The 16,765-nt window shown below is 61.9% G+C and overlaps 2 protein-coding genes across 6 annotated transcripts; one reads left to right on the forward strand and one right to left on the reverse strand.

The window, feature by feature from the left end:
- Nucleotides 1-734: 734 nt before the first annotated feature.
- ANGPT4 (angiopoietin 4) lies at nucleotides 735-12,127 on the forward strand. 4 transcript variants are annotated; one of them, XR_010723300.1, is made up of 11 exons: nucleotides 735-1,494; nucleotides 5,751-5,906; nucleotides 6,125-6,246; nucleotides 6,544-6,776; nucleotides 7,266-7,381; nucleotides 7,765-7,866; nucleotides 7,945-8,111; nucleotides 8,879-9,009; nucleotides 9,096-9,513; nucleotides 11,225-11,558; nucleotides 11,748-12,127. XR_010723300.1 is itself a non-coding variant. In XM_066199063.1 (10 exons), exons 1-9 carry the CDS (start codon nucleotides 1,177-1,179, stop codon nucleotides 9,254-9,256), a joined length of 1,506 nt encoding a protein of 501 aa, XP_066055160.1. In that variant the 5' UTR covers nucleotides 735-1,176; the 3' UTR covers nucleotides 9,257-9,290; nucleotides 9,394-10,120. The 4 variants fall into 4 exon arrangements, 2 of the variants coding, with proteins under 2 accessions (XP_066055160.1, XP_066055158.1); XR_010723301.1 differs by lacking the exon at nucleotides 11,225-11,558 and having other exon boundaries at nucleotides 11,616-12,127; XM_066199063.1 differs by lacking the exons at nucleotides 11,225-11,558; nucleotides 11,748-12,127 and having other exon boundaries at nucleotides 9,096-9,290; nucleotides 9,394-10,120.
- Nucleotides 12,128-12,131: 4 nt separating this feature from the next.
- Nucleotides 12,132-16,438, reverse strand: FAM110A (family with sequence similarity 110 member A). 2 transcript variants are annotated; one of them, XM_066199078.1, is made up of 2 exons: nucleotides 16,263-16,438; nucleotides 12,132-13,928 (listed from the first exon to the last, which is right to left on the reverse strand). In XM_066199078.1, the coding sequence occupies exon 2, from the start codon at nucleotides 13,858-13,860 to the stop codon at nucleotides 12,865-12,867; it is 996 nt and encodes a 331-aa protein (XP_066055175.1). In that variant the 5' UTR covers nucleotides 13,861-13,928; nucleotides 16,263-16,438; the 3' UTR covers nucleotides 12,132-12,864. The 2 variants fall into 2 exon arrangements, with proteins under 2 accessions (XP_066055175.1, XP_066055176.1); XM_066199079.1 differs by lacking the exon at nucleotides 16,263-16,438 and adding an exon at nucleotides 15,056-15,192.
- Nucleotides 16,439-16,765: the final 327 nt, after the last annotated feature.

Consider the following 16,765-nt stretch of genomic DNA (forward strand, 5'->3'; position numbering starts at 1 on the left):
GCATCGCTCCTGCGTCCCTGTTTTCCCCATTCCCACGAGTTGCTGCCGAAGGGGGTCGGGGATGCTGGCCTTGGCCGCAGTGCAATCCCGCATTCCCCAGCTTTGCAGCTTGGATCCCTGTGGGGGGACACCCTGCACTGGCCCCCCAGTACTGGGGTACTGGGGAAAGATTTTATTCCAAGATTTTATTTAAAATACCACCAGCATCGCTCATTGCCTGAGCCAACGCTGGGGCAAGCGGCAAATGTGACGCTGGGACTGCCATTCCACAGGACTGGAAACCACTAGGAGGTTTTTCTGGGTGTTGGAGAAAATCCCCCTCTGCTAAGATGCTTGGGCATCCCCTTGGCAGCCTGTCCCCACCACCGGGATTGTCTCCTCCTGGGGGACACAGCCTAGATCCTGTTCCAGTACATGCGCTGGCAGACGTGGTGACCCCCAGTTCTGGCTGCAGTCCATCAGCCCCCCCCAGCCCGGGATCTGGGCACGCCGAGCCCCACGCACAGTCTGGCTGTGTCCTGCCAAGCTCTGCCTGGGACACAGCCCTCCTCCTGGTCCCCACGGGCCCATCCCATGGCCAGAGCAGCGAAATCCAGGCCTGGCTCCCGCTGGCATTATAAATAGCCGGGACTCGGGGCGGGAGCTGTGCTGCCCGGGACGGGGGTGCCTGGGTGTGGTGAATCCCAGCGGGTGCTGATCGGGGGAACTCGCTGCGTGCAGGACTGGAGGGTGGGAGGGCTCGGTGCTGCTGTGGCGCTGTCCACCCCGGGACCTGCAATGAGTTCTGCAGAGCACGGCCGGGGGAGGGACGGGGCTGCGTGTGCGTGAGTGTGAGAGTGTGTGTGTGTGTGTGTGTGTGAGTGAGAGAGACATTTATAGATCACGTGTGAAACTTGATCTCCCCGCAGTGGACTCAGAGGAAAGAAAAAAGATAGAAGTATTGTTTTTAAACAGATTTTTTCCTTTGTTTTTCTTTTTTTTTTTTTTCCTCCCCTCTCCCCCTGCGAGGGCTGGCGATAAAAGGCCGGGGCGGCCAGCGCCGGCTCAGAGGGAGGAAATGCCGAAATCGCCGCGCTTGGACGCGGCGGCGAGCGCCCACTGACCCATCCCGGCACGGAGCAAGCTGCCGGCGCATCCCCCGCCGTGGCACCCCGGCCCCGCGGGGACCCCCGCGCCATGCGGGCGCTCAGCCTCGGCCTCGTGGCCCTGACCTGTGCCACGACGGCTCTGTGCGCTGCTGGAGCCCAGCGCCGGGCTCTGGAGGGCGGCGGCCGCCGGCGCTACCACCGCGTGCAGCACGGTCACTGCAGCTACACCTTCGTGCTGCCCGAGGCCGACCCTGTGCCCTGCCCAGCCGGCCCCGCTCCTGTCCCCGGCCCGGCCAACGTGCTGCTCCAGCGGGACTCGCCGGCCGGCACTGCAGGGCACGGGGCTGCCCAGCGCCTGCGGCACCTCGAGAGGATCCTGGAGAACAGCACCCAGTGGCTGCTTAAGGTAGGGTGCAGGATGTGGGGGATGTGTGTGCGGGGACAAGCAGTGGGGTGGTGTGGGCAGGGATCTGTGTCCAGCACCCACTCATGCAGCATCCCTGTGGCACAGCTGTGGGCATTGTGCCCACCTGAGCATCCAGGTCAGCTTTTCTCTGCAGGTGTGCAGCTGGCATCAGGCACTGTCTGCACGAAGGGGATGCGTGCTGCGGGTTCTGCGGGGGGTGCAGCTCATGTGTGCTGCAGATCACTCACTCAGATCACTTCCCATTGAGGCTATATTCCCTGTCCATCCTTGCCATAGGGCTCCTCATGGTCCTGGCTGGGTTAGCTGTGCCAAGCATTCCTTGGGGGATCAACATTCCAAGTTCTGGGCAAGGAGACTGGGAAGGGGTTTGGCCAGTGGTAGGGCAAGGGTCCCAAGAGCAGGGGCCACCAAAATCTCTCCGGCTTCATCATTTTCCTTCTTACAGGCTGTGCAAAAGCTCCCAACACTTTGTGAGATTTTGTGTGGGACCCATAGCTCCTGGGTGGCCTATGGGTGCTGCACGGTGGCAGCAGTGGGGTGCCACACCAGAGGGGCTGTGTACCCACAGGGCTGCCACCCCCAGCCCCCACTGGCTTACCCCGTCCCCAATGTCTGAGGCAGGAAGCAGCATTTCCTTCCTGGAGCCCCCACCAGCTGAGTGCGGCTGCCTGCGTCAGACCCAGGAATAGCTCATCCCAGGGGACACATCCCTGGGGGGGCCCCAACCCCACAGCCCGTGCCAGGAACACTGGGTACCTGCACTGATAAGAGGGGAAATGCCTTGTCCCCAGCTGTCACTGACCCAGCAGAGCCAAATGGATGTCCTGTGGTGTCCCACCAGGCTGCAATGGGACCTGTGTGCCTCTGCACTCCCATTTCCTGGGTGATGTCCCTGTGCCGAGCCCCTGCAGCACTCAGGGATCAGGATGGGGCCAACACACTGAGTGGGGGTTCTGGGGATGGCCTGTGCCAGCCATGCTGCTTGGCTAGCCACCATGGCTGTGGAGGACAATGCAGAGAGCAGGGACGTGCAGAATGTTGTTCCTTGTCCCCTCAGCCATCCTAGAGAACAAATTCCTCAAGAGCTGGGAAAACGCTGAACCGTGGCTCTGCTGGAAGCCAGCCCAGAGCATTGCAGAGGGGTCAGCAGGGCCAGTGACAACCTGGCTGGTGGCACTGAATCTTTATCACTGTGCAACCTGCTGGGTCTGCTGGGTGCACAAAAGTCCTGGGGTCCCTGTGCCCTGGAATCCCTGTGCCCTCAGCCCTCTGCCTTAGTGTCCCTGTGCTCTGGTGTCTTTGTGCCCTGTGTCCCCAGGCCAGCTCTGGGCTTCCCTCGGGATGAGGGCACCCTTTGAATGGCCAAGCAAGGCAGGGGAGCAGGGTCCCACCACAGGTGCACATGGCTCTGTCCAGAGCAGACAGCCACCGGCAAAGTGGGACTGCACATCTGGGCAGCTGTGGGCAGCAATGCCCCTTACCACAGGCCCAAGGAGCACAAGGCAGTGGAGCACTGGCCAGTCAGTACCCCATCCCTTCCCCATCCCCATCCTGTTCTATCCATCCCATCCCATCCCATCCCATCTCATCTCATCCCATCCCATCCCGCTCCATCCCACTGCATCCTGCAGTATGGCTCTCTCCTTTTAGAGGCAGCTTGCAGCTATGTTTTTTTGCTGTTGTTCCTCAGCTTCCCAAATTTCAGCAGAACTGCCCAGTAACGCTTGTTTTGGTCAGGCTCCAGCCCTGAACAAACAAACGAGGGCTCAAAAGAGGCATTGGGTTCAGGGACAGATCGTAAACAACGTTGCATCCCTCTCTGTTCTGCCCTGGCATGGGGAGCCCAGCAGGGCGCTGAGAAATTGGGAGGTCTCCTGGTACCCAGCAGGGTTCCCCAGACCCCCCTCAGCATCTCCAGCACCAGCCTCCCCCAGGACCCCCACCCATGGCACTGGGGGGCTGGTCCACCCTCCCCACTCAGCATCCCTCAGTGGGGACATGGCGAGGACCCAGCACATAAGGGCACACCAGCTGCTTCTATCTCAGGAGGAATTAATTTTAGTTCAAACACAAACATTTGATGGTGCCGCTGGGTCTAGAGGGGGACTTGGGGTGAGATGGGGTCTCCAATGGGGCACTGGCATTTTGGCAGCTCTGAGGTGTCTGAGGCACAGGGGCTGATGCTGCTCACCCTGGGATGTGTGCAGTGAGCAGGTGAAGGGTTGTCCACCCACCTGTGACTCAAGGATTCCTGGGCTGGTGCTTGTGAAATGTTTAGGAATGCCAGGGCAGGATAGGAACTGGGACACAGGGGAGGGATGTGGCTGCAAGAAGACAGCACAGGATGATCCAGCTGTGGGCAGTGGGATCCCAGCATGGGCACAGCGAGTGGCTGAGTTTCCTGCTGCTCCACGGTGATGTTTTGGGGTGACCAAAACAGCACTACAGCTTTTCTCCCAGCGGCTCTGCTCCTATGGTGGAGAAATGAGTCTCTGAGACCAGGAGAGCCCAGCTCACAGCAGCACCCATGAGATGAAGGAGGGGAGATCCCGGATTCCCTGTCCTTGGCACAGAGCCTGTCCCCCTTGTGTCCTCTATGCCAGACATGCCTGGGGACACTGTGCCCCACTCCAGCTCCCGGGGAGCTGCTGGGGCCAGGATTCAGGGCTCCATCTCCAGGGCTCTCAGCCTTCCCCATGCCAGCTTGACCTTTTCCATGGGTATGTTCTGCCCTCGGCTCACAGACATGTTTATTTAAAAAAAAAAAAAAAAAAAAAAAAAAAAAAAAAAAAAGTGAAAAGCAAGATTGAGAGGGAGAAAAGGCCTCCCCAAGCCCTGTGAAGCAACAAGATTAACGACGTGGTTAAAGGGAAACTCTCCAGCAATCCCTCAGCTCGGGGAAATGTTTTCCAGACGCGGCTCTCCGACCTTTCTCTGCTTCCTCCCTGAGAGCATGTTCCTGCAAGGGAAAATCCCCTGGGAAAGGGGTGCAGGCAATGCTGGCCGGGATGGTCAGCCCTGGGACCTTCCTGCCCCGAGATCGTCCTGCCCCACATGGATGCTCACAGTGGGGTGATGGTTTTGCCACTGCCTGGTGCGGAGGAGGAGGGAACAGTGAGATTTCATCATGCCAAACAAGTGCAGAGCCCTGTGCCCTGGCCTGCTGCAATCCCCACTCCCACGCTGAGTATCCCAACACTGCTGCCTGCAGGATTGCCTGAACATCCTGGTATTTCATGATGCCAGACATCCCAGCACTGCTGCCTGCCTGCAACAGTGCCAAGCATCCCAGCACCCCTACATTCCCACCATGGTGCACAACATCCCGGCGCCACTGCTTGCTTTGACACTGCCCAGAGAGCAGTAGCCCAACCCCGCGGATTCTGGTCCACAATCCCACAAGATGCAGGAGGATGTGGGGCTCTGCCTGCACAACTGGGGAGCTCAGGCAGGGAGCAGGATCTGGGCATTGCAGGGACAGCAGCATCTGTGGGATGCAGGGAGCTGTGCAGCCCCCATCCCTCCTGCTCTCAGGGGCTGCTTTCCCAGCGTGGGCGGCAGCGCGGCCCCTTCCGCTCCCTGTGGCCCCCGCCGAGGGACCGTGCCCCCAGCGAGGCCATCGCCCTGGGGAGGGGCTGAATGGGAACCTCATGGCGGGGCTGCCAGAAATAGCAAAGCCTTTGGGAAAGGCGGCTCCCCCGCGGGCTGGGAAAGCGGAAGCGTCATCTCAGCTGTGTCTGAGCCGTGTTCGCAGCCAGCTTCTTCCCAGCCCCGAGTACTTCCACGTGGTGGAGCAGTACCGGGTGCCGGACACCCACCTTCCCTGGGTGACGGTGTTCCCTCATCCTCCACATCCCCAGCCCTGGGAAACCAGTGACTGGGGGCTGGCAGCTGATGCTGATGCCAGTGCCAGCCGCTCCCTGCCTGGCCACCCTGGCTGGGCATCAACCCCAGCTCGCCAGCACACCTGGGCACACAGAAGCCTTTGCCAGGCCCCAGCTGGTACCACAGCCCAGGAATCTTGGCAGCCGGTGCCTGAGGAGCCTCCCCTGCAGCAGTTCAGCTCTCTCTGTCCTCTGATAAGATTCTAAGGGCCCTGAGGTGGGTCAAGCCTTGTGGAGACCCAGGGCTGTGCCTGAGGGCTGTGCCCAGTGGTGCCAGGCGCAGCTGGGATGCTGAGACCGGACCCGAAGAGGTGCCCAAATGACCCCCTGCACCCTCACTTCCCTGCACAGCTGGAGAGCTACATCCAGAGCAGCGTGAAGCCAGAGATGGCAGAGCTGCAGCAGACAGCAGTGCAGAACCAGACCGCCACCATGCTGGAGCTCGGCAGCTCCCTCCTCAACCGCAGCGCCGAGCAGAGCCGCAAGCTCACCGACGTGGAGGCACAGGTATGGCACAAGCGTGCCTACGTCCCCACCACCCTGAGGCTGGTGGGTGGCATGGTTTGTCTGCAGATAAAAGGAATTCCCTGAGGTGGCACAGAGTTTAATGCACCAGTGGCAGAAGTACCAGGGCTGCGTGCCACAAACCAGCCAGCCCGGTGACACCATGGGTGTGGTGTGGCTCTGGCTGCTGATTCCAAGACTGCCCTCTGCTCCCGAGGCAGGTGCTGAATCAGACATGGCGGATCGAGATGCAGCTCCAGGAGAATTCCCTGTCCACCACCAAGCTGGAGAAGCAGCTGCTGCTGCAGACCAATGAGATCCACAAGCTGCAGAAAAGAAACAAGTAGGGGCTGGGGCAGCTCAGGGACCCCCACAGCCCTTGGACCCCACAGGGAGGCTGGTGTCTCCCAGCTCACACTGCACTTTGAGGGGGCTTGAACCCCTCCAGGTGCTGGCTGTAGTCCCTAGGGGGTTGCACAGCCCCAGCACGGCCACTGGGCTTTGGGTTCCCATTGCTGGGCACATCCCAGAAGTGAGGGCACAATTCAGGGGGTGCAGCAGGGGATGGGGACAGCAATGGGTCCCTGCAGACACACTGGGACCACTCTGCCACCCCATCACCGCTGCATCCCACTCCCAGCATCCTGGAGGTGCGGGTGCTGGAGATGGAAACGAAGCAGCAGGAGGAGCTGGCGGGGGCCCACTCAGAGAAGGAGAAGCTGCAGCGGCTGCTGAGCCGGCAGAGCAGCACCATCGAGGAGATGGAGAAGACGCTGCTGGCTGCCAGTGCCAACAGCAGCCTGCTCCAGCGCCAGCAGCTCCAGCTCATCCAGTCTGTCCAGAGCCTGGTGCGCCTCGTCTCCCAGGGCAGAGGTGAGCGGGGTGTGCAGGCAGAGTGGGGGACAGTGGGAAACCTCCTCATCCTCCCAGGAGTGTGCCAGGGTGCCCCTGTAGTCTGCTCAGCTTGAGTGACTTCACCTCAAAAATCACAGACTCATTCAATCACAGAATGGTTTGGGTTGGAAGGGATCTTAAAGCTCACCTCATTCCAACACCCTGCTGTGGGCAGGAACACCTTCCACTAGAAAATGATCCATTCATTGCAACCAAGGAGCAGCTTGGAGCCCCAAGGGGTGGGTCTATAGCCTGATGCCATTCCCAGCCATGGCAAACCCCCAGGGGTTAGGCTGGCAGCAGCCCTGGTGGCACAGCTGCCTTGCCCAGCCCTCTGGAGATGGCGCAGAAGGCAAAAAAATAATCCGTGAGCACAAAGGCATCCAAAGGGAGAGAGAAGAGCAACAAAACCAGGCAGACTGCACGGCAATCAGGGTTTCTGCCTTCTCACTGTCCCCTCTGCCACAGCCATGTCACCTGGGCAGGAGCAGCAATTCCAGGACTGTGCCGAGGTGCACCGGGCGGGCATCCATGCCAGTGGCATCTACACCCTGCACATTGCCAACCTCAGCGAGCCCAAAAAGGTGAGCACAGTCCAGACAGGGCTTCCCTGCAGCACCCCGGGGTGTTGCCCACCCAGCCCCACACCAGATCCCTGTTGCTTGGCACATCCCAGGGCATTTTCTCCACCCCATCCAGCCTTGGGGGCTGCACAGGGGTGAAGGCAGCACCCACGGCATGAAAACAGGGCTGTCACAGCCTTCCAAATGGGGGTATAAAACTGATATTGAAGGCACCCTGACCTATGAGCAGCAGACCCAGCCCCTGCCCATGGCCATGGAGGGAGGAGAGACCCCTCAGCCAGGCACTGGGCACAGCACACCCTCGCCAGCCTCTTAGCTAGCTCTATCACCCATAGAGCACCCACGCTGAGCTGCCCCCAGCCTGTGCCTCACTCCCCTTGCAGGCATACTGTGACATGGAGACGGATCGAGGGGGCTGGACCATCATCCAGCTTCGTGCCAACGGCAGCCTCAGCTTCCAGAGGAGCTGGAGGGAGTACAAGCAGGTGTGTGCCTGACCGGGGAGGGGGAAACCCTGCGGGCACCCCAGGCACTCTGAACTCACCCACCCTGCTGCTCCACAGGGCTTCGGGGACGCGTCGGGGGAATACTGGCTGGGCAATGAGGCCGTGCACCTGCTGACGAGCCGGGTGCCTTACGCCCTGAGGGTCGAGCTGCAGGACTGGGAGGGCAGCCAGGTGTATGCCCACTACGGGAAATTCCAGCTGGGGAGTGAGCGGCAGTTTTACAGGTAGGGGAGAGGTGCTGTGAGAACAGCCACCCTGCACTCCCCACCTCTGACTGTCCCCAAGTTCTGTGGGCAGCAGTGGCCAGGGGGAAGGGCTGGGTGTGGTGCCCCAGGGATGGGTAGGATCACATGGGTCTTCACTCTGTTGTCCTGTTGTAGTTATGATGCCTGGTGCTAGGCACATTGCTGTGACACTTTCATCTCTCCCTGGGCTCCTGAGAAGTAGATTTTTAATGTATAAAATTGCACCAAGGCAGTGGGATTTGCCATCTCAGTGGAAGAGACTTGCACACTTACACTGAGGCTGTTTGTTTGGGCCAGGGAGGTGACACAGCTGTGGCCACCAGGCATTCCAGGGCATGTTTGGCATCCCCAGGCTGTCCTTGTCCAGGGAGGGATGCTGTGCTCCTAACACTTAGCTTGCCATGACCATAAGCTCCTGGCCATGGGCAGGAGGGTGGAAAGCAGCTGGGGGCCTTCACTGCTGGACTGGAGGTAGAGCCAGACCCCAGACACCCCCTGCACCATCCCTCCCCTGCAAGCACCAAGCTGAGCCTCAGCAAGAGGACTGGAGGAGACTTGGGAGTCCTCTCTGCCCCAGCATACCACAACCTCCACTCTTGGGGACCAAGGACAGGAGACCAAGCTGGAACTGCAGCATCTCTGCCCACATCCCTCTGTGCTGTGTTCAGCTCATGGCAGCCCTGAGCAGTGCTGGGGGCTCTGTGACCCTCCAGCAGTGACAGTGGCTGTATTCCTGCTGGGCACAGGCTGTCGCTGCAGGACTACAGTGGTACGGCTGGGCAGCAGAGTGGCCTGGCACTGCAGGGCACCCAATTCAGCACCCGTGATGCTGACAATGACAACTGTCTCTGCAAGTGTGCCCAGATGCTCTCAGGAGGTGAGTGGAGCAGGGGGACACCCCCATGCAGCACTCATGAGTGCTAGCCTGCAATGTCACCTTCCCACCCTCCTCCCTTCCCACAGGATGGTGGTTTGATGCCTGTGGCCTCTCCAACCTGAATGGCATCTACTACCCGGCCCGGAACAACATCCGCAAGCTCAACGGCATCCGCTGGCACCACTTCCAGGGGCCCAGCTACTCCCTGAAGGGCACCCGCATGATGATCCGACCCTCCAGCTTCTAACGTGCCTGCAGCCGGTGCCAGCACTGAGAGAGAAGTCTGGGACAAGGGATGGTTGGGGGCGGCTAAGATGCCCCAGCTGCTGCAGGGAACCTTTGTCATGAGTTTTATTTTTTACTCTTCTTTATCCCGTTTTTCAGAAGTCTGCGGTGTCACCACGGCCGTGCTGGAGGAACCGTGGGCAGGGGTGAAGGGTGCTGCTGGAGCTGCAGGAGCTGGAGCTGCAGGAGCTGGAGTGGGACGAAGCCAGACCTGCCAAAGTGGGTTCCAGCACATGGAAACCCCCTGATCTCCCTCAGCTTCTCTCCCTGAATTTCTGCTGGGTCTCAGGGTTTAGTCTTGGGGACAGGGCTCCAAGATCCCCCCAGGGATGGGGCTTTGAGAACCCCTGGGACCATGTGCTTTCAGAGGGACCCCAGATAAGGTGGGGACTTTCCCTTTTCACTGGTTTTGGATATTGTAAATCCCTCACCATTCCACTTTCCTGCAGGATGAGAGGAGCTGGGTGGGACAGGAGTCCTGATAAGCATGGGAGCTGGTGGTGTCTCTCCTTCCCCTTTTGCCCAGACACAGCCATGCAGAGGGCCACAGGCTGTCCCCTTCCAAGCATGTCTCGATCCACTGTCCCCATGTATGGCAGGACAGGCACTGCTCCTCATGGGATGGAGCTGGGTTTCTCCAGCTCTCAGAGAGAAGGGAGAGCAGGGAGAGTCCTTGGGGACCTTCACGGGGAGCAGTCCTAGGACGGCCAGTGGCCCAGTTCTGGAAGGTGCTTGCTGGGAGCAGACACTGCACTGGCAGGGCCTGGCAGGGCCCCAGGATTGGCAGGAAGGGGCTGGAGGGTCGTGGGTGGGGAGGGGACTGTGGGTTAAAGGGGCTGGGAGGTGGGAGGTGGTGGGTGCTGGCACCGACACCGGCTGTGCACGCAGCAGCAGAGGGGGGCAGGGGGGCTCCTGCTGCCTGCCCTCATCACTGTCCCGAGGCACCCGCTAATTAACACTGATTAAAGCACGTGACGTTGTTGGCGCTTCCAGAAGATGCTCATCAGTGGGGAATAATTAAAAAATGGAAAACACGGGGGGCGGTGCTGCCGGTTTTCCTTCTGTCCTGGCTGCCTGCCTGCACCTCCTGCCTGCACATGGGGCACCCACGGGGAATCTCAGCACAGAGGGTGAGGGTGATGGACATTTCCCCGGCTGTCCCTCCTCCCTGGAAATAACTGATGGCCTCAGCTGCGCTCCCCACGAAACCGGAGCCACCGGGAAGCAGCTGCCAGGGAAAGCGATAGGGAGCATGGGGCTGTCCTGCTGTCCCCAGCAGGGACATGCAGTGGAGGGGGGCAGAGGGGGAGGGGCATTCTGGGGGGGGACACGTGTGTCTGAACACGTCTGTGCTGGGGTTTCATGCTGGCAGTCCCATGGGTGGGAGTCAGATGGAGACTCCTGATCCTGGAACAAGGCTGCTGTGTGTGCATCTGTGTGTGCACATCAAAATACTGCTCACAAACGCATGTGCACATGGACACACAGACATGCACACGCCTTGCATGCACAGGATCATGCACGCACACATGAGTACACAGGGCTTTGGATGGCCATGTCAGGTCCCATTCATGCAGGGCATGGGACACCAGAGCCACACCAAGGACTAACAGCACCTGAGGGACATGTGGCTGCTCAGCCCTTGCCTGGCTGGGGGCTGGTGGGCCCCCCCACCTTCTCCTTAGCAATAGCAACAAATTTAGACCAAGCCCTGGGACACACCATGCTGTGGAATCCAGCAGGACAGCCGGTCCCAGCCACCAGCAAGGATCTGGTTCCCTCAGAGATTTCCCCAAGGGCAAAGACTGTCCCCAAGCGAGTGCCCAGGGTCCCTGTCACCCTCTGGTTTCTGGGGTGTTTTCCTTAGGGAGGCACCCAGTGCCCCATGTGCCGTCATTAAGGATCCCCTGGGTGTGCGTGTCCTCCCCAGAGCACTTCATCAGCCTGACTCACAGCCAGATGCCATCCCCATGTCCTGTCACCACGTCCTGACACCACATCCTGCCCTCCACATTCCCAGCAGCTGGACCTGACAATACCCCAGCAGGAGTCAGATAGATCCTGCACCCCAGGCAGGGGATCTGGGTGGACACACAACAGGGCAAGAATCAAGCTGGAGTGGTAAATTCTTTTTTATGACAGCTCTTCTGGGGACCCCAAGCGCTGGATGGAAGCCCCAGTCAAGGGGCCCATGGTGCTGCCTTCCCCAGCAGCTGCTGAGGGGGCTGGCACTGAAGGGAGGCAGTGGCAGGTCCAGGGTCCAGGTAGGGTCCCTGGGTGCAGGTGCTTGCTGGTGGCTTTGATGTCACTTTCCCCAGCAGACACCTGCCTGCATGGGACACATCAGGAGCACGGGGACCGCAGGGCACAGGAGGCACCTGAGGTGCCGGGAGGGCTGCGGTGCCATGCGAGGCTGCCCTGGGAGAACACACGGGCGCTTTTCATCTTCAAAGCGCTCCCTGCACCAGCTTTCATCCCGGCCCACGTGGGAGGTCTCTGCTATTGCCGCCCCCATCTCGCAGTTCTTGGAGAGCCGGGACCTGGCCAAGCTTTGCAGGAGTGAGGGAAGGAGGCAGGGGAGGGTGCATGGCACAGAGGGGAATCCCAACAGCTGGGGCTCTGCTGGGACCTGCCAGACCCAACCGCCGCCCTGCCGTGCCCGCCGGGCCCCGCGCTGGCACACTGCAGTGTGGAACCCATGATTCCCTCCCAGCACTCATCCACTCAGCACCCACAGCCCTGCAGAGCTACAGGCACCTCAAGGGTCCGTGTCCCATCCCAACCTCCACCGCCCCAAGAGACAACACACAGCCTCCAAAACACAGGCATTTAATAAAATTGGCTGCATTATAATAATTATTATTTACAGATCAAACATAAGGAAAAGAGTAGGAAAGAGGAACTGTTGTCTTCATAAATACCAGGCCCAGCATGGTGGGGGGGGGGCTTCGTGCCCACTGGCAGCTGGGGAGGGGAACACAGGCACCCGCAGACACTCACACACACAGACACAGCCCTGGGCAGCTTGAAGCAGGGGGTCTGGTTTCCCCCTCACCCCTCAAAGCACCAGGCTTTTCTTCAGCAACAAGATGGGACCACAAGGATGTGGCCACCACTCCAGGCAGTGGGATCCCTCCCATGGGGGCTGCAAGGGGGCAGCTTCTTCACCAGTGCAGTGTCCCTGCTCCATGCAGGGGGGAACCAGCCCCTTGCACCCCACCCCGGGGTGCTGGTGAGGAGCAGGACAGGCAGGAGCTGCCAGCACTGCAGACAGGGCAGCCACACGAGGCCCTGTGGGTGTTGAGGACCAGCCACACACCCAAGGACACCTGTCTTCGGCCTTCCCATGGGCTTGCAGGGACCTGGCTCTCCAGCGCTGGCACAGGGGTCTGACAATGGATCCCTGGCCACCACATCAGGCCAGTGATGCTGTAGCACAGCAGGACTGTGTTCAAGGGTGCTGTCACCACCAAGAGGTCCCTGCTCCTGCCAGGGCACAGCCCGCGCTTTGTCCCCATCCAGCATCGCCCACTTATGAGCAACCCATCCCCGGTGCCCACCATGGCACTGCTACACATCGGAGACCTGCTGGGGCTCCCTGGCCTGGCGCAGCCCGTAGAGCCACTTGATGACACGGGCATTGCGCTCGATGATGGAGATGCCGTAGGGCACACGCTCCGCCGGCCGTCCCTCCGGCGTGGCAGCACTGGGTGGCGAGCGGCCGCCCTCCGAGCTGGCCGTGCTCACGCTGTGGAACTTGAGGGACACGATGTCAGAGCTGGCGCGGGCGAAGCGCTCAGCCCCCATGTCCTGCATCTCCTCGGGGTCAAGGCCACAGTAGTTGAAGAAGCGCTCCAGGTCGGCGGTGGCCCGCGAGAGCCGGTCGCTCAGGTCCGACTTGGAGCGGTGCAGCAGCGGCTGCCGGCGGGCGCTCTCGGGGCGGGCGGGTGAGCTCCGCGACGGGGTCACGGGCAGCCCACCCAGGATGGGGGATGCAGGCAGAGGTGTCACTGGGCTCCGCGGAGCTCCACAGGGACGGACGTCCACCCTCCGCACGGCCACACTGCCGGGGGGCTTGGTGGTGGCCGGGCTCTCGGGTGGCTTGACAGCCCTCTCCACCGCTGGCGCTTCCGCCCGCCACCTGCACTCCCTGCCCAGCGGGCTCTCCGCCTTAGGAAAGGGGCTGTCACAGAGGTTGATGAGGTTGTTAAGGATCTCCAGGTCAAGGGAGGTCTTCGGGCTGGCAGCATCGGCGCGGCGTGGCCCCGGGGGTGCCCTGCGGCTGGGGGTGAGCACAGCCCGGCACACCCCGGGGGTGAAGAGGGGCTGCTTGAGCAGCAGTGGCTTCACCGGCTCCTGCTTGGTGCTGGCGACCTTCTGGCTCTTCACGTACTTGGCCTTGTCTGCCTCCAGCCTCTCCACTGCGCTGGGCTTCCCGGCCCCCGGCTCGGCGTGCTGGCGGAAATACGCGGGCCCTTTGCGGAGAATACGGACGGGCATGGCCGAGGTGAAAGGCACCGTCACCCCCTTCATGATGTCACCGGCTTGCAGCGCCTCGACGGGCATTCTCCGTGCCGGCAGCGGGACACGGGTGGGCGGCCGCCAAGAGCAGCGAGGGGCTCAGGTGCCGTCGGCTGCGAAGAGGGGCCGGAGTGAGAGCGGGGCCGGAGTGAGAGCGGCGGCGATGCTGCCCCTGCCCGCGCCCCGGCCCCACGGCAGACAAAGACAGCCCAGGCTCAGCGGTACCGCACTCGCTGCGCCCCCGGCTCCGGGCTGCCTATTTGAAGGCGGTCACCACGCCTCCGCCGCCGCCGAGCCTCCCCGACAAGTCCCCCGGCCAATCCGCGCCGCACGCCTGCTTCAAACCGCACCGGGGCCAATGGCGCCGGCGGGGAGGGTGCCCCGGGCCCGGAGAGGAGCACCCCGGGGACAGAGTGGGGGCGGAGAGAGCCAAGCGCCCCTCACTGATGCTCTGCCCAAGGCGCAGGTGCCGGGGGTGCATCGCCCGCATCAAGGGGTGCGTTGCATGTGCCCATCGTCTGCGCTCAGGGGTGCACTGCTCACGTCCAGGGGGGCATTTCCTTCACCCAGGCGTGCATCACCCACTCCCAGGGGAGCATTGATTGCTCCCAGGGTGCCTCATATACATCCTTGCGTCACCCATGCCCAGGGGGGCATTGCCTGCTCCCAGGCGTGCATCCCCCATGCCCAGGATTCCATCACCTACCAACCACCCTGCCGGGCTGATGGATTCAGTGCTCCACTCGCTCTGCTGTTCCCTCAGCTCTCAGCCCTCTCGCAAGCTCCGGGGCTGCTCCCAGGCTCCCTGCTCTTATCCTGGAGCTTTTTGGAAAGTACGTGGAGTACACGGGGGTTTCCACTCGTGCTTCCCCGGCCGCGGTACGCTCGGGGCAGAGTGAGGCCCTGTGCACCCCGTGTCCTTGGGTCCCTGCCAACCCCAACAAGCGCAGCCGCCACAACGGTCGCGCAGAGGCACCAGCCCGCCCACAAAAAAACGGGGGGGCAGGGCACCCAAACCTACACCCTACACCCTTCTGCAGCCCCCTGACCAGAGGTGGAAATACCTAGAGTAGCCCAAATAGCCAGAGAGGCTCAGCAGTGGCAGGGCACACGGGAGCATATGTGGGTTAGACCCCCTCCCCCCCAACCCCTTTCCCAAGCTGCTCTAAGATTCCTCCTGAGGGTCCCGGTTTGGGGCACTGATGAGCCCGAGGATGTGACAGCAAGCCCCAGCACTCACCAGGTGCAGTGGTGGGCAGGACGGGGGCTGGTGTGCTGTGGCCTCACTCGCTCCCGTGGCAGCCCCGAGCAGGCAGCTGCCACCGTCACCACTCACCTGCGTGCACAAACTTCCTGGGAGCAGCCCAGAGCCCGTCCCAGCACTGACCGCCGGCGGCAGGAGCTAGCCCCGGCACCCTGAGCCACAGCTGAGCCATTTCTGCACCCCCTACCAGCCCACGGGTGCCAGATTCCCCAGAATCTGAACCCCAGCAGGATCCCTGCACAGCACACCGTGCACCCCCCTGACATGCTGTGACAGATGAGTGCCCATGGGGGAGGCTGGCTGCCCCTCTCCCGGTCCTCATCCCCTGCCTGGGGGGACATGCTGCCTCCTGACCCAGTCCTCGTCCCCTGCCTGGGGGGACATGCTGCCTCCTGACCTGGAAAATGTCTGCAGGGGGGCGGCCAGGCGTGGCGACAGCTGGGAACGGTCCCAGCACCGGCACAGATCCTCCTGCCTCCTCCCCAGGGCAGCTTTCTGCACCCCTCTGCCCGACTCCTTGGGTCCAGTGCTGCCCAGCCCCTTTCCCAATGGCCAGCTTCACTGCCCTCATAGTTGTGCCCAGCACAGGGAGGGCTCCCCGGTTCAGCCCAGGGGTGCAAAAGTGTCCCCCAGGCAAGGCAAAGCAGGAAAATGTCCCCATGTCACTGGAGCTCAGCTTCGTACCAGACACTCAGCCAAGCCACAGAGGAGATGGCTATCAAAGTGCAAGGACAAGGACACAGGAGCCCCAGCACAGCCGCCAGTGGCCGGCATGGGGTCCCCTCCCCAGCACGGACAGCCCGGCCGGGCACAACCTGCTGCTCCACATTCCTGCAGTGCTGAGCCACTGTGCTGGCACGGCCACACCGAGCTGGGCTGCACCAAGCCGAGCTGAGCCGAGCAGAGCCGCCCTCCGAACAGCCCCAAAAACCCGGCAATATAATCCCATGCCCCAAACCCAGTTGGAGTGCGGGGATCTGAGCTCTGGGCATTGCCCAGTGTGGCCCCAGCTCCTCTTCCTCCTGGGATGGGCAGTCCAGCCAGGCTCACATGGCACCCCCGATCACCTCCTGGCTGGAGGAGCTGCTCCAGAGGCACACGGCTGTGACCCCTTCGCAGACTCATCCAGCCCCATTCTGCTGGCACTGGACCAGCACGGGACCAGCACCACCTCTGCACCCACCTGGATCGGCCCTGCGGCGTGAGAGCCTCCTCAGCACGGATCAGCTGCCACACTTCCTTCTCCTGCTCTCTTTCCGAGAGTGTCCCGATGGTGTCCTGATGTCCCCAAACCTTCTGCTCCCCAGCCACCTCCTCCCCGTCCCCCCGCGTGACGGCAGCTGGAGCGTGCTGGAGCAGTTCTGCATGCGGCGGCTGCCGCTGACTCAGCGCCGGGCGAGGGAGGACGCCCTCCGAGGCAACTCAGCGCTCACATGGGATGGAAACCACGGGGCATTCCTCCATGCCAGGCTGCGTCACGCAGCGTGACGGTGCCCGGTGACGTCCCAGGTGTCGGTTCAGCTCACGGTGCCAGCTGGGCACCCTGGATGCACACACGGCTCGAGGCGCTCGCAGTGACAAGGCCAAAATGCTTCTGGATGTCACTGCTCGCTGTGGGCAGAGGGTTCTGGTGCTGGGTTAGGGTTTCAGGGACACGGGAAATTCTCAGCCTTCCTGTGGGCACCC

The sequence above is a fragment of the Chamaea fasciata genome, unplaced genomic scaffold (genome assembly GCF_029207755.1).
Source record: "Chamaea fasciata isolate MVZ Bird 193981 ecotype frontalis unplaced genomic scaffold, bChaFas1.0.hap1 SCAF_17, whole genome shotgun sequence".
NCBI classification, from domain to species: domain Eukaryota; kingdom Metazoa; phylum Chordata; class Aves; order Passeriformes; family Sylviidae; genus Chamaea; species Chamaea fasciata.